Genomic DNA, 19,035 nt, shown 5'->3' with positions numbered 1-19,035 from the left:
GGCTACAGGGGACAGACTGTGACACCCCCTCAGCAAACCTCTCCTGGAGATGGTCCAGGATCACCCCAGCTCCTGCAAAGGCTGCTCAAGGACATCCTCACAGACACCCCGTGAGCTGCCTGGGGTTACCCCTGGAGTCCCTCAGGGCTGTCCCAGGGTGCCTGCCCTGAGACTTGTGGGGTTGGTGCTGGACACCTCTCTGCAAACTGCCCCTGGATGTCCTGGGGCACTTCCACACCTCTCAGGGCTGTCCTGAGAAATTCACAACTTCCAGAAAGGAGGTTGTAGCCAGGTGGGAGTGGACCTGTCCTCCCTGGCAACCAGTGAGGGTTTAGGCTGGACATCAGGAAGAATTTTTTCACGGAAGGGTTTGTCAGGCATTGGCATGGGTTGCCCAGGGAGGTGGTGGAGTCATGGTCCTGCAGGTGTTTAAGAAAAGACTGGACGTGGCACTCAGCGGCATGGTCTAGTTTACATGGTGGTGTTGGATCATAGGTTGGGCTCCATGGTCTCAGAGATCTTTTCCAACCTCATCGATTCTGTGATTCTGTGATTCCTGCGATCTTCCCCAACGCAATTTGCGCTGCCACTCGGAGCATTACGGCCGAAGAGCTCCGCCGCGAGGTTCAGCGGCGCCGCTCTTGGGCTCATTACGGCAGGAGGCGGCGGGCGCGCCCATCGGCGCGGCGTGGTGGGGGGACAGCGCGGCGCGGCCGGTTCCATCGGGGCGGCGGGCGCGGGGGCGCCATGAGGCGGGGCTGAGGCCGGAGCGGGAGTGGCACCGGGACTGGCACCGGCACCGGCACCGGGACGGACACGGAGCCCGGCGGGCCCGGCCGCCGCGCCATGCGAGCGGGCTGAGCGGCGGGCAGCGCCGGGGCACGGCACCGAGCGCCGGGGGCGCGCCTCCCGGAGGTACGGGGCGCGGCGGTGGCCGCAGGCCCGGGCTGTGCGGGGCAGGGCCGGGGCACCGGGGGGAGGCGGCGGGCAGGGCCCGGGGCTGGGGGAAGGGGGAGGGCAGCCCCCGAGCAGCGGGACGGGGAGGGCGGCGGGCAGAGCCCAGAGCGATGGGGCGGATGCAGGGCCGGCGGGGCCCGGTGAGGCGGGCGGGGGAGCGAGCGCGGCCCGGTGCGGCGGGGGCGGCCAGGCCGGGCCCGGTGCGCCGAGGGGGCGGATGGCCGGGGCGGGCGGGGGTGGCCGCTGCCGGGGCATCGGGGTTCGGGAAATCGGCCGCAAAGCGCAGCCGGGCCCGGTGCAGCCGCACGGCGGTGGGAGGAGTCCCCGGTGCTCGGGGAACCCCGCGGTGACAAGGGGGACAGCGGGGAGGAAGCCGGAGCGCTGCCGCCCTCGGGGGCTGTCCGAGCCTGCCTCGGCCGGAGCCCCTTCTCGGGCGTTCCCGCGACCCCGGCCAGGCGGGAGTCAGGGGCTCTTGCTGAGGCTGGTGCTGTGTCCTCGTCTCGCTTGGCACCCCGCGGTGTCCCGTTCGCCGTTCTCCCGGACCCGGTAAACTGTGCCAGCCCGGGGCAAGCCCCGGCGCGGGAGAGGGGACGGGAGGGGAAATGGTGAAACTCTTCGGAAACTTGTCCCTGGGGAGGAGGTAGGAAACAAATGACCCCCAAGTGACGGGGTGGGGGTGGTGGCACCCGGGGTGGTGGCAGTGGGACAAGTCGTGCCACCGGCCCGGCAGGATCTGTGTTGGCAGCGTGGGCTGCGTGTGGGGCCCGTGGTAGCCCTGTCCCACTGAAGACGTGTGGGATCGGGTTGTGGGCAGCTGGGATGCGCTCCAGGGTTTGTTCTCTCGGGCAGGAGTTGAGCTCTGCGGCCAGATGGGTGCTGTTCCTCTGTATGGGGACAGCCCCTCTTCCCAGGAGCGCTGCTCTGTTTCGTGCTGGTACCACGTCCACCAGCTCTGTATTGGCCCTGCGCTCCAGCACAGCTGGCTGTGTGTGGCTGCAGCTCCAGAGCTCATCCGTATGCTCGCCTTCTTGCTGTCCTGTGCCAGTACCTTGCTCCGTCCCTCTGTCCCCTGCACCCATGTTGGCTCTGACCCTCCAGGACCTCGAGGCTCACCTCGAGATGGGGGTCCTGTGCCCTGGGGAGATGCACAGGACAGAGCCCGGCGAGGCAAGTGGGTCCCCGGGGCCAGGCAGGAGCCCCAGGAGGAGGAGCAGCTGTCGGAGGGGAGCCGGCTGCGTCTGATGTCACTGCGGTGCATGGTGGGTAATTATGCACGTTGCAATGAAAATAATAAGGCCGGCTCCATAGTGGTGTCTAAAAATACTGCTAATGCGGAGTGCCTGCTGGGCGCCTTTGTTTGTCACCTTTGGGTGTCTGCTCTGGGGCTGGCTTGGTGGTGTCACACCCCTTGAGCAGTGGGTTAGGTTTAGCAGGTGAACTGTGTCCCCTCCGTGCCCCCCCACATGGGGACACGGTGCCAGCAGAGACAGGACAGGTGTTGGCATGGGAGATGAGGCAGGAGGCACCTGTGTGTGTTTGGGAGGCTCCACTGCCACCTCCGTGCATGCAGCCATGCAAGGTGGGATGGCAAAGCTTTGTTCCCCCGGCGTTGTTTGGAGCCAGGCATTCTGAGTGGTGGCTGTTTAGTGTCCCAGAGACCTGCTCTGATATCCCCTGGCAACTGCCAGCTGGTTCCAGTGCAGATCAGGATTTGGCCCTGGTGGTGTGGTCTGTCCATCAGCAGCTTTGTGTAGCCAGGGCAGAGCTCGCTGGAGCTGGGGTTGCTGGACCTCCCCTCTGGGGCTGCCACCACAGTGTGTCCTGGCACTGACAGGACTCGGACTGTGGCAGCTTGCTGCTTTCTGGCTGAGCAAAGGCAGGAGGGAGGAAGGGCTATGCATCTGGAACAGAGGGAGATGATGTGATAGCTGCTGGGTGGTGGCTGGCCAAAGGCTGCCCAGCACTCTGATGTCCAGTCCGTGGGCTCTGCCCAGACATTCTTGGTACAGCCCTGGGTGCTGCTGTGGTCCTTCCATCTGCTACCAGGCTCTGGAAGCTCCTGCTGCAGTGGAGGGAGAGGCTTGCAGGGGTGGCAAGAGCCATCTGGAGCACACTAGCCTGGTAGGCTGGCAGGGGGAAAGTGTTGTGTGGCAGGGCAGCAGTGGAGGGCTGGGAAGGGCAGGAAACACTGAGCCTGTGAGCTTGGGTCTCGGTGATGAGCTTCTTCCGCTTTGTGTGCAGGGAGGTCAGAGAGGTGGTGGCTGCTCTTGGTTCACAGTTGGTGTGTGTGGTGGGCTCTGACTCCAGCTGTCAGCTGTGGGAGCTGCGTCTTGTCCCTCTTCACTGTGGAACAAATAAGGAGGTGTCACCCTGCTGGTGGGCTGGGCTGCTTTGCCTTTAGGGTCACGGCTGCATTCTTGGGACCCCATGCTGGGCTCTCCTTTCACTGGATTGGGAGCATCACTGCTGTCGCTGCTCTTGCCAGGCTCTAACTCTGACCTCTTGAAGCCATGCATGGCAGTGGTGTTCCCTCGAGCAGTGAAACACACTGTCCCTATATGCTGTGCTGTGTGGCTCCCTTTGGTGAGTGAGGAACAAGGAATGGGGAGAGGAGACTTTGTAAATCCCATTGATCTGCACCGTGGAAGCTGCGTGTTTGCATCTGCCTGCCCGGGACCAGGGCCCTGTGAGGGGAATTGATCAAGCTGTAAAACCCAGAGCCAGCTAATGAAATAGGGACTATAGATTTTTATTTTAAATGGAAGAGAGTTTAGGAGAGATTTAATTATCCTTGGTTTATGGACCTGTTAGAGGAATGAAATAACAGCTGGCAGGTAAGGGCTGGGCTTCAGCTCACAGCTCTTTTCTCCCAGGTGTCTGCAGAACTGGTCAGGTCCTGCCACCCAGGGCAGAGTGGGGAGTGATGTGCAGTCACTCCGAGCTGAGTTGGACAGGCTGAAGTTCTGCTTGTCCTGCTGAGTGTCCCTGCTTCCCGGGGAGAGTATGTGTGCTGAAATAGCAGAGGGGCTGTCCCTGGGCAATTGAGGCTGGTGTACGAACAGCTCTCCTTGTCCCTGGGGCTTGGTGTGGGCCAGTACTTGTGCTAGTGGACATCAGAGAGTTTGGGAGCCCCGTGCTCGCTGGGCTGTATCTCTCCAGGTGTCATTTTCCAGAGGCTGTGGGCACTGAGCTCTCGCTGATGCTGGCGTACCTGCGCAGTGTGTGGAGTTTGTAAAGGAGAGCTGCAGAGCGCTGGGATTTGCTGGGCTCAGCTGTGTGTTGGACACAAGCTGTAACGCTGTCACTACAGCCACTCCTCCTGTGTGCATCCACTCCACTGTCACGTGAGGCCAGCCGCGGGGCACAGCTCGGGAGGTGGTGGTGGCAGGCGGCACGGCACTGGCTTTCAGCAGAAAGCCTGGCTTCTGGATGCTTTTGGGGGTTTCACCTCTTTATTGAGGAGCCAGTGCACAGCATTTTCCCACCATCCCTTGGCTCCCTGCTTGGACCAGTCTGGAGAAACATGGTTTGTCACCTGCCCTGTGGGGGTGATTGGTTGGCCAAGGGGTTTTTGTACCCGTCAGGCAGGCACAGCCCGTAGGGTGCCAGTCTGATGTGTCCAGAGGCTGCTAAAACATCTGAGGAAGCTGTTGCTGCTGGGAGCCCTCTCAGAGTCTCTCTGACATTGGTGCAGGAACTTGGGAGAGCCAGGCCCTGAGCCCTGCCATCATGGAGCTGCCTGAGGATGTTGCATGGCTCCCTGAGACAGGTCAGTTCCAGAGGGGAGCAGTCCGGATATGTGCTGTCAGCTCACAAGGGTGTTGGGAGAAGCCAGCCTGCTGACTCTCTGGGCAGCAGAGCTGCAGCATGGTGCTTACCCTTTCCTGCACCCTTGTACCTGCAAGTCCTCAGCACTTCAGGAGCAGGAAGCTGTTTCCTGGAGGGCACAAGCAGTCCGTGGGGACCATGTCCAATGTGGCATGTCTGGGTTTTTTGGAGCAGGGTGGTTTGCGAGGGCTCCACACTTTGCTGTGTGCATGGCAGAGAGTGAGGTTGAGCAGTGTCCCCAACAAGCAGTGCTTGCAGGCCTTGGGAATATTATTTTCCATCTGCAGGCTGGTCCCTGGAGACCTGCCCTCACTGTCTGCGGAGCTGTGGTTCTGGGGCTTCCTTGGCTACCATGGAAAGCAGGATGAAGGTTTTTAGCTCCACCATGCAGAGCAGAGGACTGGCCTGCAGTGCTGTGTGTTAGGAGCTGTTTCCTCCTTGGTGTGCCTGTGTTGTGGTGATCCAGGCCTCCAGCATCTCTCACTGTTGCCCCTGGGAAGGGAGGGCCCATGTTCTGGTCCTTCTTTCCCTCAACCTAGCAACACTGAGGCGCGGTCCCCTCCGGCAGGTTGTCTTTTCCCTGCTGTGCTGGTGGGGCTCCCTAGCTGCGTTTACATTTTGAGCCAAGTGTCTTAGTTGGTTTTCTCTCCGTGCCTGTGCTTTGGGAAAGTGGTGAACAATAAAAATCTGCCGGCAAGAGCTGTAGCAGAGGTCAGGCAGCTCCTGTGCCCCAGGCTGCTCTCTTGTCACCACACAGTTGCGCTTTGTGCGCTGGGGCTGTCAGCTTGAAAGTCATGGTTTTGCTCTTAAAACCAACCTCAGGCACTGGTGTGGGGTTCTCTGAGTGATGTACGGGGACGTATTGCAGCAAACCTCCTTCGCACTTAGGGCAGTGGTCACTCCCTATTTTGGTGCATCTTGTAAGCAGCCTCTTGGCAAATTTTAAATCAAGGACAAAGGAGGGTAAATGGTTGCTGAAAATCATGAGTTTCTCTCAGCTCCATTCTGAAAATGATCGTTGCAGGTTGTCGGTGTCCCTGCAGGCTTCTTAAAATGCAAAACAAACCACCCAGCCCAACTTCCTGACTGTCACTAGCGCTTTCAAGAGATGCTTCGTTTTGCTGAGTGGTAACGAAACTGCTCTTCACCATCCACCAGCTCCTTGCTCTGCCTTGTATCCCTTTTCAGGAGCTGCTCTGCCCGAGTGCAGTGGAGAGCAGTGGGGAAGGTGTCTGGAGCCTGGCCCCTCCTACCCTCGGCCGCTCACTTGGCAGATGCCATTAACACTGTCCACAGCATGTAGAGAGCAGGCTGGACTCGGCAAGATGCTTGTGGAAAGGTGGCAGATGAGCTGATGACTCCAGGGATGCTGTGTGGCGAGTGGAAAGAGGGGTGATCCCTCCTCCCTGAGCTGGCTCTGTCCCAGGAGAGATTGGGTCTGTTTTAGGAAAGGGTTGTCTAAAATGAGAACTAAAAGTGAAGGGTAGATGAGTACGGAGTCCTGAACTTCAGTGTCTCATAGTAGGAAGGAAAGGGAGGACCAGGAAGGCTGCCCAGGCAGCAGGCTTGGGATGGACATGGTGGCATTTGCTCTTCTCCCACCCATGTGCAGCTGAGCTGGGGAACTGGGGAGCTGAGCAAGATGCCTGGGCAGACAGAGCTGAGCATGGTTCAGTGGACTTCTGTCCAGAAGAGAAGATGCCACCCAGGAGAGAGGAGGCCACAACCCATTCCTTGATGCTGCTGAGCTACAGAGGTGGCCAAGCTGGACCCAGTTGCTGCACCAGCAGCCTTCTGGTCATGCTATTCAGGTTGTGCTGGTGTTTCTAGGGCAAACGAAGGAAGGTGGAGATCCCTGCAGATTATTTACCTTGTCCTAAGGAAATGAAGGCTTGTTCTAAGCTTACTGTTTATTTGTGAGTGTTCACTCTGCTTTGAACTTGCTGGATGGTGTCACTTGGGGTAGGTGTCAGGAGTGGATGCTGCCTCTGAGGTCTTGGCTTGCTACAGGCTTCGACTCTTGGGGAGGAAGGCACTGCTAGTTCTCCCTCTGCAGTGCAGCTCAGCCGTGCTATTAGACATCAGAGAATCCACGTGGGAGAGATCGACAGGAAACTGGGCGTTATCAGTTCCGCTGCCTGTGCAGCTACTCGCTCCTCATGTCAGCATCCTCCACGTGTGTGTGGCTGGAGGCGTTTGATGGGAGTGCTGTCAGCCCGGGGGTGGGAGTGGGTGGCGTGTGATCGCGGCGGAGGCGTCCTGCCTCCACTGCCAGTGAACTCGGCTCCACCGGGTGTGCGGAGCAGGGAGGGAGCTCCATGCTCCCCTATCTCCATGGTAGAGAAGTGCTTCACTCTGCTGATATTGGGGTGTCCCATGTCCTTTGGTGCTTGTGTTAGGCCTTGGATAGAGTAGGGACACTTCTGCTGCTCCCCACTCCCTGCAGTCTGAGAGCTTCTGTGTGCTTGGTGCCGGTTTCTTCCCACTTTTTTTTCTAGGCCCTGGGGAGAAAAGAAAAGGATCTGGGGCCTCTTTCTCTCCCTGGAGTTGTGTGAGAGGCCAGGAGAGTGTGGAGGTGAGGCATTGGCATGTGGAGTGTCGGGGAGAGCACAGGGCAGAGCAAGTCTCCAGTGGGAGATATGCTCTCACCACTGGATCACCCTGGCTAATCCTGTGTCAGACCTGACCTATATATGGGGCAAGGGAGGTGGCATGTCTGTGGCAGCAGATGGTCTCTTAAAGAGCCTGGGCTCAGGGAGGCTTCATTCTGCTGGCCCCTGGCTATCCTGAAGGAAAGGATGGGCCACCTGTTGGCCTTGGAGCAGCCAGGTTCAGCCTGAGCAGCCCCTGCAGGTAGAGAGCTTTCTAAGGCTTACTGGCTGTCGCACTCACCAGGGGTGTCGCAGGTCTCCATGGCTGGATTGGGCCCCCTTGTTGTGGCCCAGAAATGCTGACCAGCCTTGCTGTAGCATCGTTTGGGCCCCTCACATGGCTTTTCAGGCAGAGTTCCTGGACTTGGGGCAGTGTGATGTTGGTGTTTGTGTGCATGACCGTGTGCCTGAGACAGTGTGGGCTGAGCTGCTTCCATACACTCTGATCCTTCAGCTGGATGTGTGGTGCCCCATCCTTGCTGGGCACAACCATGTGCAATGTGGCTGTGCCATGGAACGATCCAGCCTGGCTGGGCAGGAAGCATGAGCAGTGTGTGAGCTGTGTTCCATTGATGGCTTCTCCTGATGCTGTCCTGAGGACATCGATAGCTGCTGGCCACAGGGGACCTGATGACGCTGGAGCGGGTCCGGAGGGTGTCTGTACAGATATCCACCATCTGTGGCCTCTGCCTCCTGCCAGTGTTCTGCCCAGGATCAGACTGTGCCATGTCAACCTTGTGAAGGTGCAGTGCTGCCTCTGCTCACAAACAATGGCAAGGTCAAAGGACAGAGTGCTGTTTCCCTTCTCTTCCCTGTAGTCCCCAGCTCCTGAAGCAAAGAGGTTGTAGTGGAAGAAACCTGGAGGGTGGTTGTTCAGGTTTGGGCTGATTCAGTCCTTTGGCTCTTCCTGCTGGAGTTCTTGCCTGTATGCGTGGCTCTGACACCACCAGTCTGCCCTACTGTACTGCCTTCCTGTTTCATGTGTCCCCTGCCATGGGGACAGAAGCAGCTGGTCGTGGTGCTGTTGACAATCATGGTAGAAGGATCTTGCCCCAGGATGCTCTAAGTCCTGGGGAATCTTTGAGCCTGGTGTAGTTCCTCCTGCACGCCTGGATTTGGGGTGAAGAGGTGAGAGCCTTGAGAGGGGCCTGAATTGATCTGGGTAAAGAGCTGGAATGGGACAAAGCTGAATCCGACTGCTCATCACAACAACGAGCTACTGAATTGTTAAATCGTCGTTCTGAGGTTTTCTTTGAAAGGGGTGATGCTACAAATTAATTAGCTCCCTTTTGGTTGTTAGCACTTTAAAGCCCAGCTGTCAGGGGAGGGCTGGTTTATAGGCATTACATCAGGGCTGCCGGCTGGCTCGCTCGCCTACCTGGGAATTTCTAAGTGTGCGTTGTAACCGGGGGAAATTTGGCTCGCATGCAGCATCTGGCGCTCAGTGAAGCTGCTGCGATGTGCTGTCCTGAGCACGGGGATTTCACTGGTGCCTGAGTGGTGCCGCTGGGGCACACGGGGAGTCGGTAGCACAGCGTGCTGAGCTCCCAGGGAGCCGGTGGCTCGGCCTCTCGATGTACAGCTCCCGGGGAGCCGGTGGCACAGCCTCCCAGTGTGTGGTTCCCAGGGAGCTGGTGACTTGGCCTCTTGCGTGCAGCTCCTGGGGAGCCGGTGGCTCTGCCTCTCGGTGTTCAGCTCTCAGCGTTAGCCACCAGCCGGGCGACTTGCTCAGGTGAGCTGCAGTTGTGCAGATGGTCCGAGTAGTTCCTGCTTCTTGCTTAATTAATGTGAGAGAGTAGGAGCCCTTTCTGAAGCAAAAAGGGCTCTTCTGGTGCATGGAAGTTTGAACAGGCTAGAGATGCCCTGGGAGAGCTGTCGGTGCGGGCAAGGGCTCGATGTGCTGGCCGGGAGGAGAGCAGCTCCTCCATGCTCCCGTCCCAGCGCGGGGGGTGGCGGGGAGCCGAGCCCCTGTTTCCCCACCCTCGGGATTTTCTGCCCACCAGCAGAGAAGCACGGCGATTCCCGGGCACACGGGGCTGCCGTCCCCGCGGCCCACCGGGCTCACGGAGCTGCCAGCCCGGTAGGCAGGGGCTCGGGAGCGATGCGGGGGCACAGCCGCAGGTACGGTGCCACCAGGCCGAAAGCCTATCCCAGCGGGGCGAGGTGGCCGGTACCGGCACCAGGCCCCTTGAGAAGAGCGGTGGGTGCCCGGTGTCCCCCGTTCCGGGCTCCTCTCGGTGGTCCCGGGCGGGGGTCGCTGCCCCGCGTGGCGGCCCCGCGCTCCAAGATGGCTGCGGACCGTGACACGCCTGGTCACGTGGGACGCGCGCGCGCCGCGCCGCCCCCCCACCCCCCGGTGCCCCCGGCCGCCCCCCCCACCTTCCCCCCCCGCGCCAGCCGCGCGCGCCCCCGGTGCCCCCGAGCGTTGTGACTCGGTCCGGTGCGCCCCGCCGCTTCTTAAAGGGACAGGCACTCCCCGCGCACCCCGGCCCGCCGCGGCCGCCCTGCGCCGCGGAAAACAAAGAGGCACCGGAAACAGCGGCGGCGGGGAGGGGGCCGGCCCGGCGGGAGGCGGGCGGGAGGGAGGGAGGGGAGGGCCGGCGGCGGGCCGGCGGGGGGGGGCAGGCCCGGGCCCGGCGTCGGCGAACAAAGAGCGGCGGGAGGGAGGGGGCGGGGGCGCCGCAGCGGCACCGGAGCGGCGGCCCAGGCCATCGGTGCAGGTACGTGCGGGCCGGGGGGGGCGGGAGCGGGGCGGGGGCGGGGGCCGCCCCCCGGACCCCCTTCGGCACCTGCCCCGGGCGGCGGCGGCGGGGCCCGGCGGCCGCCTTTGTTATTGCTTTTGTTTGGCGCCGAGCACATGGCCCCGGAGCGGCCGCTCTTAAAGCCACAGCTCCGCACCGGCACCGGCAGGGCTCCGCGGCGGGGGGCGCGGGCTGGGGTGCGCTCCCGAGTGCCGGTGGCCGCGGTGCCTCCCCGGGGTGCTGCACGGTGAGGCGTTCCGTCGGTGCGCTCCGGGATGTGCCGCTCGCCTCGCCGTGCGCCGCCGGCCCGGACACGGTCGGGTTCGGGTCGGGTTTGGGGTCGGGTTGGGGGTCGGATTTGGGGTCGGGGTCGGCCTTCTGAAGGGGCTGCCGGTGCGGCGGGGCCAGCGGTGACTCCGCTCCCGGGGGAGCTGGGGGCGCTCGCTTGGGAACGGCGGGGAAGAGGCTACGGTGGAGCTCGGGGTGCCGGGACAGAGCCGGCAGCGGGGTGGCAGGACCTCCAGGGCGGGCGGCTCCCCCGGCAGCCCCGGAGCCGGGCTTTGCCCGAGCAGATGGCATCGGGCGTGAGCGCTGGCGCGCTGCTAACTTTGTTCTCGGCGGGGCCCGGGAGCCGCCTCTCCCCGCCCCTCCGAGGGGCTGCGGGGACCGCGATCCCCTTCGGAGCTGCGGTAGCCTCTGCGGGGTCACGGTCACCCTGCTCGGCGTGGCCGCTGGCTCCCAGCCACGAGTGCGGAGGGAGCCGGGTGTGCCCGCGTGGGACAGGAGGGTTGGGTACCTCGTGGGTGCTGGTTGTTGCAGGACGGGACCCGGGCCAGCACCGTCCCACAAGTCGGGGGTGCCATCCTGCCTCGGGATGCCATCCTGGGGTTTTGGGAGCGCAGGCATACCCCCTGCTCTGGAGGTCCCGCTAACAGGCGAGTCCCTGTATGGCTTCAGTGTTCCTCTGCTGAATTCAGTGCTGCCCAGCTCCAAGCCCATCGCTGTGGTGCCTGGTCCGGAAGGTGCCCGCTGGATCGCACAGGGCCGTGGTACCACGTGTGCTCCAAGAGTGAGGATGTGGAACTGGAAGCAGTAATACCTCAGAGAGGTTTCTGCAGAATGGGGCTAAACCTGGGCTGTTGCTGCACTCTGGCCCCCAGCCCACTTGGGTACATTGCAGCCGGGCAGAGCTTCGAGGTGGGCAGAATAAACTCCCTGTGGAGGAACCTCCTGTTCATGCACAGCCCCTTCCCTGGTGGCAGTCACAGACAGGTTCCTGGAGGGCTCAGCCTGTGGCTTTTGCTTTTCCCCCCCCTTTTTCCTACCAAAACAAAGAGGGAAATTTGCTTTCAGCTTCCACAGTATTGTGGAGGTGAGAATGAGGTTAAGAAGAGATCTGTGTGTGGCACAGGGCTTGCCCTGGTGGTTGTTGATACCCGTTACCCAAAAATGACATTGCAGCTTCTCCCTGCTGGGCTGAGACCCCTGCCTCAGCCTCCTTCTGGAGCTGAGCAGTGTTCCCCAGGCTCCAGGTCCCCGGAGTGTCTTTCCTGTCCCTGGTGTGTCTTTGCCATGGGCACTGAGGAGGAGGTGGGGCTGAAAAGCTGCTTTGGGAAGACACCTCAGCAGGCTGCAGAGAGCTGGATTTAGGGGCAGGTGGGCTGCAGTGCCAAGGCCATGGCTGCTTCCACTTGATGGCTGGGGCTGTGGAGGCTGAAGGAAGCTGGGCAATGGGAGGGTGCCCAGGGAGGATCTTGGACACACATTGAGCCAAGGGAAGGTGCTTTTGGGACCTGGGAAACCAGAGCTTGGGGAAACCAGCCCCAAATGCAGATGTCTCCTCTGTGCAGTGCCAGGCTTCAGTGGGGCTGAGGGGTTGAGCTGTGTCCTGGGAGGGGCCTCCAGTACAGGAACACCAGACAGGGTGGGTGCAGGAGGGGAGGTAGGGCAGGGCCAGGGCAATGCTCCCACTGTCCCACTGCCTTGGGGAGCAGCTGGGGCGGCAGAGCTGCCTGCCTGGCTTCCGCACAGCCCATGCTAGTCCCCTGCTCCATGGGGACTTGTGGCTGCGCCCTGTTTGCAGCAGGGAGTTGAAGTGCACAGCCCTGACGGAGCAGGGCCATGAGCCCTACTGCCACCACCAGCCCCTGCGTTTGTCGCCGGGGCAACATTGCCACTCCAGAGTAGGATGTGTAGGAGCTCAGCAACCAAGAGCACCCCCCAGAGCAACACCAAGGACATGTGGGAAACTCCCCATGCCACTGCTCAGACTCCCTGTTGGCCGGCAAGCAGCCTGGGATGCTGCCGCAGCCACAAGGCCCTTCACCACTTGCTTTTCTCTGTGCCAAAAATAAGTGCTTCTCTCTCTCTCTGTGTCTATGTTGTGCATGGGGGTGACTCTGGCCATGAAGGGGAGGGACAGTAACAAGGGGGCTGGGGACAGGCTCTTCCTAGCCCATCTCAGGGCCATATCCAGCCCCAGAAGATGGGGTGGGTGCAGCTCTAGGTAGAGGAGCAGCAAGAATTCCAGCCGTCAGCATCACCATTCTTGGCATGGAGCAGCAGGCTGAGCCGTGGTGGGACAGTGCCATGACCCACCATCCCTCTTGCAGAATTCAAGGTGCTGGTGTCTCACCCTGCCTGGAGCCTGAGGTCCCGTGTGCCCATCTGCCTCCCGACGTCACCAATGCGACCATGGGAACTGGCAGTGAATAGGCGGCCACCCTCTGCCCCTTTTGCCCAGCGCCGTTTCTCAGGGGGACCCTGCAGCAGCCCCGACCACCTCCGGCGAAGGTATGGGGTGCAGGGTGGTGTGGAGCCCTGTCCCCTGTGGCACGTGGGGATACAGGGCTGGTTCTCTGGTCCTGCTGGGGCAAGGCACCTGGCTCCCAGTGGGGCTTGGGGGGAGATTGACAGGGAAGCACATCCACCTGGCCCAGAGGAGGGGTCCCTGGGGAGCAGGGGTCCTTTGTATGCTGCGGACACGGAGAGGGCACTTGCAGGGTGAGCAGAGAAGCTGGTTCTGGATCTGCCCAGCTTGACGTGGCCTGGCACGATGCCCTGGGCACTGGGCTGGCACTGATCTTCCTGTAGCCACCCTGCCTGGGGCTGTGGTGCCCCCCTGGCCTGGGGGGTCACTCCTGCTCTGTTTCTCTCCTGCGGTGGCCCCGCAGCCCCTCTGCCCGGCGTCAGTGGGGACGACGCGACCGACCTCTGGCAACCCTGCTGGGCCAGGATGAGCCCCAGCTGCACCCTGCCTTCCCTCAGCAGCCGCACATCCCTGTAGATGAGCCCCGCGCCTACGCTCTTCCCAGCACGCCGCCACGAATGCTTCACCCAGCCGCTCACCCGCCCCACCAGAACCCATTCATGGTGGATCTGCATGACCAGGTAGGTGCTGCAGCCCCACTCCTAATTGTGATCCTCTGGTGGCTTGTGTGGGTGTCTGGGGTGGTGGCATGTCCTTGGGTCTCCTCTGGCCACTTGCTGCTGGGAGTGCCCAGCCCTGAGCCTGCTGGTGCTTTTGTTCTCCAAGCACTTAAATTTTGGGGTCCTTCTGCCAGCTGGGTATGTCCAGGGGCTGGAGATAGTCCCCTCATAGGGTTGCTCATGTGACAGCTGTCACCATCATCCGTGGTGATGGTGATGTGTTGGGAGGCTGTGTCAGCCTGTCCTTGTGGAGGACAGGGGGGTCCAAAACTCCCTCAAACTGAGCCCACACTCAGCCAGTTCCTCTTGCCACACCAGTGGGATGGGCATGCCAGGTGCTTTGTCTCAGTGCTGAGTGCCCAGTGTCTTGCTACAACCCTGTCAGGACAGGGACAGCTCAGCCAGGGCTGTACCCTGACCATGCCTTCGGCACCTTGTCCTCAGGTGCACCAGGGACCTGTCCCTCTCTCCTACACGGTTACCACCGTCACGACGCAAGGCTTCCCCATCCACGCTGGCCAGCACATCCCTGGGTGTAGCACCCAGCAGCTCCCAGCATGCTCAGTGATGTTCAGTGGACAGCACTACCCGCTCTGCTGCCTCCCACCCCCGGTGAGTCACGGTGGGGAATGCCTGGGGACAGCCTGGGCCATGAGCACCCAGAGGTTATGTGGGTACCCAAGCCCACTGTAGTGCAAGTTTCTGGGAGCAGAGGGTCCTTTGGAGGCCCTGGGGTGGGGGCAGGGGTGTCTGACTGTTGTTTTTCTCTGTCTCCACAGCTGATTCAGGCATGTGCCATGCAACAACTTCCCGTCTCCTACCAGACATTCCCCCCCATCATCTCCAGCGACCATTACATCCTGCACCCGCCCCCGCCGCCAGTGGCCCCCCACCAGCCGCCCCACATGGCCCCCCTGGGGCAGTTCGTACCTCTCCAAGCCCAGCATCCACGCATGGTGAGTTGGGGTGGGGGGACAGGCTCGGGACATGATGCACCCACGCTGGGGCCTTGTCCTTCTGCAGCCCCTGTGGGTCTGAGCTGGGGGTGGTGGGCCAGGTGCATCTGTCTTGATAGTGTTGGGGAGGTGTAATTTGGGATGCTCCTCCCAGCCCAGTTGTTTCCCCCACAGCCTCTGCAGAGGATAGACAATGATGTGGACCTGCGAGGGGAGCAGCACCCCATTGCAGGCTTCACGTACCCCCCGTCTCACCACGCTCCCACACTGTCGCCCTCCATGCCGCTGCATTACCTCCCCCACGACCCGCTGCACCAAGAACTGCCATTTGGCGTGGTGAGTCCCCGTCCTATGGAGGGGTTGGGGACACTGTGGGGCTGGCACGGCTGAGTGCTCTGTCTCTCCCTGCAGCCATACCCCCACATGATGCCCCGGCGGCTGAACACCCAGCGGTACCGGCTGCAACAGGCGCTGCCCCCACCGCCGCCCCCTCCACCGCCTCCTCCGTACTATCCGAGCTTCCTGCCCTATTTCCTGTGAGTACCGGCAGGGGTGCTGTAGGATGTCTAGGGCAGGGGTGGCAGTGTGGATGGGGGCCACAGTGGCACTGTGTTGGCACAGGGGGCTCTGCTCCCTGGGGATGCCAAGGTGGAGGTTGGGGTTTGTGGCCCCATGCTGACCGCCTTGTCCTTCCCCTACCCAGTTCTATGCTTCCTGTGTCGCCGACAGCCGTGGGGCCCACGATCAGCTTAGACCTGGACGTGGATGATGTGGAGATGGAGAATTACGAGGTACATTGGCTTGGCATCCCCACAGTGATAGGATGGGAGAGGTGGGGGGATTTGGTGATCACTCATCTGGGAGGGGAGAGCCTGGAGAGGTACTGTGCCAGGACATGAGACGAGCTGAGCCGGCCTCTGCATCTCCCTCCAGGCACTGCTGAACTTGGCTGAGCGTCTGGGGGAGGCCAAGCCACGGGGGCTCACCAAAGCAGACATTGAGCACCTCCCGTCCTACCGCTTCAACCCCGAGAGCCACCAGTCTGAGCAGACCCTGTGAGTGAGCCTGCGGTGCACGTGAGGGGCCTGGCGGGGTTGGGGACCTTGGCTGGCAGTGGGGCTGTATTTGACAGCTGCTTCCCTCAGGTGCGTCGTGTGCTTCAGCGACTTCGAGGCCCGGCAGCTTCTCCGTGTCCTGCCCTGCAACCACGAGTTCCACGCCAAGTGTGTCGACAAATGGTTAAAGGTACTGCCTGTGCTCACTGTGGGGAGAAGGGTGGCATCTTGGGGTGCTGTGGGTATAGGGTGCTGCCTTTTGGGTGGCCTCAGTGCCCTGCATACAATGGGAGCTGAGGCCAAGCACTGTGCCAGGCTGGATAAGCCACTCCTGGGATGTGATTCCAGCCTTGCCAGTGGTGCATGGTGGGTGCCAGTGGGTGCCACTGCTGCCACTCACTTGCCCGTGTCTCTCGTGCCCGCAGGCGAACCGCACGTGCCCGATCTGCCGGGCGGACGCGTCGGAGGTGCAGCGGGAGGCGGACTGAGGCTGGCGGGCGCTGTGCCGCACAATTCGCTAGAGGACGAGGACGCCGGGCCGGGGCGGGGGCCGCTGCCTGCTGCTAGGGCCTGACCCTGCGCTTACCCCCCCTCCCCAAAGCCTCTCCTCGGATGTGGTGAGCATTGAGCAGTCCGGGCTCCCGGCCAGCCCTCCTCCTCCCCGCCGGGGCACGGACTCGGCCGGACGCCTGCCCGCTGCGCTCCCAGGGCCCTGAATCGTGTTGTGCTGGAGGCGGGAGGTGCGTGGCCATGCCCTCTGCGCTCCAAAGACGCTGTTGTTGCTCCATCACTTTCCAGGTCTTTGTACTCTGCTAGGGAATTAGTGGTTTTTCCCTTTGTCACTATTTTTTTTTTTACGATAGTTTTATTTTCCTTGTTTCCTTTCCATTTCTGTCACGTTTTTGGTTCCTTGGCCGTTTGCCCCAGGGGTGCGCAGGCGGCTCCTCCCCTTGGCGTTGCTCTCAGAGGACACAGGGAGGAGAGAGGAGGGAGCGCTGCGGGTTTGATGCCGATGGCACCCCGAGCCAGAGTGCCGGGCCGGCCCCGGGGACAGCCAGAGGAGGTGGCTGGCAGAGTGCAGCCAAGGTGGGACACCAGCAACCCCGTGGCGTGGCTGGGGCAGAATGGCAGGAACACAGGAATGCCTCTGTCCCTGCTCCCGCATGCAGCCCGGCACGGCCCCTCTCCTGCCTCGGCTGCCCTGGGGAGCCCCAGAGGGCTATGGCTGCTTGGGGTCTTTTGCCAGAGGGAGGATGGTGCTGGCGCAGCCCTGGCCCCTCTCCCTGTTCATTCCCCCGTGCCTGGCCGGCACAGCTCCCAGGGCTGGGCTGTGTGGCATCCCGCAAGGCAGCCATGCTTGAGGAGGGGACACCAACCCCGTCCCTGGGGCCACGGGCATGTGGTGTCCCCAGTGTGCTGCCCGGCCCCTGGCTCCTGCTCGTTTCTCTGTCCCGACGACATAAATCAAGGTAGCCCCGTGCCCCGTCCTGCTGGCTGGACGGCGCGGTGTCCCCGGCCGGTGGGCAGCGAGGGGCCGGCTGGGCTGCGGCCCCCGGAGCGGGGGGGTTTTATTCATAACCTTGTGGAGTATTTTCAGTGCTACCCTGGCCTTGGCCTGGCTGGTGCGGGGGAAGCTGTGAGCGGCCCCACCGCCGCTGTACCCCCCTGCCCTTGCAGGGGCTGGGGGAGAAGCCGCCACGCCGTCGCCCGGCTCCATCAATCCCGCGTGGCCGTTGTTTTGCATGATTAATTAGCGAGGAGGGTGACGGGAGGCGGTGGCGGGGGCGGTGGTGAGAGCACCGCCCTCCCCTCGTGGCGCGTCGCTGACGCCTGGGAGCCTCCGAGCGGACGCCAGCCCTATGTAAATGTTCACAAATATGCATGCATGTCTGACCAGCTTGGAACGTGGTCTTGGCTACGTCTAGCCGGCTGTGGGGTGAGGGGGGTGGGGAGAGGGGTTTTTGTGCTCAGCTGATACTGCCATGCACTGTACTGCACATGTCCGCAACGCCACAGCAGGACCGTGAGACTTTCAGGGCCGTCCCCGCGGGGTCCGCGCCCGCGGCGGCGGCGTGTGCAAGGGACCGGGGTGGGAGGGGGCGGCTCCCCGCGGGGCGGGGGGCAGGCGCGGGGCTGGCCCCAGGCGGCGAGGGGCCGCGCCCGGCACGTGGGTGGGCACGACCGCGCTGCCCGTGCCGAGGGCCGGAGGGCAGTGCCAGCCACCGGTGGGCCGGTCCCGGTCGCTGCCCGGTCGGGCGCGGGGGGCGGCGAGCGGCGGGGGGCTTTGGGCCGGCTCCCCCTCGCCGCCCTTTCCCACCTCTCCGGCGGCTGCCCTCAACGCGGAGCGTCAAGGCCGAGGGCCCTGGCCCGGCGCCACCAGCTCCGCTGCGGCACGGGCGCTGGCACCGCTGGGCTCGGTGCCCCTTGGGCAGGACCCCGGCCCCCTCCCCGTCCCTCACTCAGTGACAGATAACCAAAGGAGTCCCCGGCCTCGCTTCCCCGGAGACGCCCCCCTCCTCCCCTCCCGCCCTCGCGGTGCCCAGGGAGCCAGGAAAGCCTTACGGTCCTTTGACGGCGACTCGAAAGCTCACAGCTCGTGTGCTGCAGAATTTATTCCAATGAGCAGCTAAAAGTATCATTTAAAAAAAAATAACAAAAAGAAAAAATGACAAAAAAAAAATACTAAAAAACAATTATTTAGGGTGTTTGTGATTGCTGACTGCGCTGTAGATACCACTGTTTACCAATGAATTCCTGTGGTGGGATAGTGGACTGTTTACTGTTCTATTATACCAGTCCCCGGGCCCTCCGGTGGGACCCCCGCGTTCCCCGCGGCTCCCCGGAAGGTGCTAGGACGTGTGTTCTGTGTTAGAAAGTTTTTATATATATATATATATATAAATATATATATATAATTTTTTTTGCTCTGTTACTTGCACATTTTACAGTTACCTCATTTTTCCCATGTATGTATTTGAAAAAAGGCTAATATATAGAAAAAAAAGGTTCTTAAAGCTCTAAAAGTGTTTGTTTTTTTCCATTCCATTGGAATCATATTGGTTTTGTAGCATTTAACATAACTAGTATGTTGTATTATATATATGTGTATTATACTGATTGAAATTTTTAACAGATTTGTACTTTTTTTAAAATGAAAGTTGCTAGTTCTGCTTGACCAAGTAGTGCAATCATTATTTTTTTTAATGTTGTGGCTGATTTTGAGAGGGATATTCACTAATAAATGTATGATGTATACCAACATGCTGTGCCCAGCTCTTGTCTCCGTGGGGGCTTGAGGGGAAGTGGGAGTGCCAGGGATGGGAGGGAGCTGTAGCAGCTGGAAGAGCTCTGGAGAGTGTCTTGGAGAGCCCAGGAGAGCCTGAGGGTGGGAGCAGGGGCTGGGTGGATGCTCTGCCCC

At 61.6% G+C, this 19,035-nt stretch overlaps 1 protein-coding gene across 3 annotated transcripts; it reads left to right on the top strand.

The window, feature by feature from the left end:
• Positions 1 to 777: 777 nt before the first annotated feature.
• RNF44 (ring finger protein 44) lies at positions 778 to 18,876 on the top strand. 3 transcript variants are annotated; one of them, XM_085073888.1, is made up of 11 exons: positions 778 to 915; positions 12,790 to 12,970; positions 13,351 to 13,567; positions 14,051 to 14,218; positions 14,386 to 14,562; positions 14,737 to 14,898; positions 14,974 to 15,098; positions 15,266 to 15,353; positions 15,496 to 15,617; positions 15,708 to 15,807; positions 16,043 to 18,876. In XM_085073888.1, exons 2-11 carry the CDS (start codon positions 12,864 to 12,866, stop codon positions 16,103 to 16,105), a joined length of 1,329 nt encoding a protein of 442 aa, XP_084930014.1. In that variant the 5' UTR covers positions 778 to 915; positions 12,790 to 12,863; the 3' UTR covers positions 16,106 to 18,876. The 3 variants fall into 3 exon arrangements, with proteins under 3 accessions (XP_084930014.1, XP_084930012.1, XP_084930013.1); XM_085073886.1 differs by lacking the exon at positions 778 to 915 and adding an exon at positions 4,583 to 4,726; XM_085073887.1 differs by lacking the exon at positions 778 to 915 and adding an exon at positions 10,073 to 10,156.
• Positions 18,877 to 19,035: the final 159 nt, after the last annotated feature.

This window comes from Lichenostomus cassidix, chromosome 13, assembly GCF_008360975.1.
Source record: "Lichenostomus cassidix isolate B80296 chromosome 13, HeHo_3.0, whole genome shotgun sequence".
NCBI classification, from domain to species: Eukaryota; Metazoa; Chordata; class Aves; order Passeriformes; family Meliphagidae; genus Lichenostomus; species Lichenostomus cassidix.
This window is presented reverse-complemented; position numbering and strand designations above follow the sequence as displayed.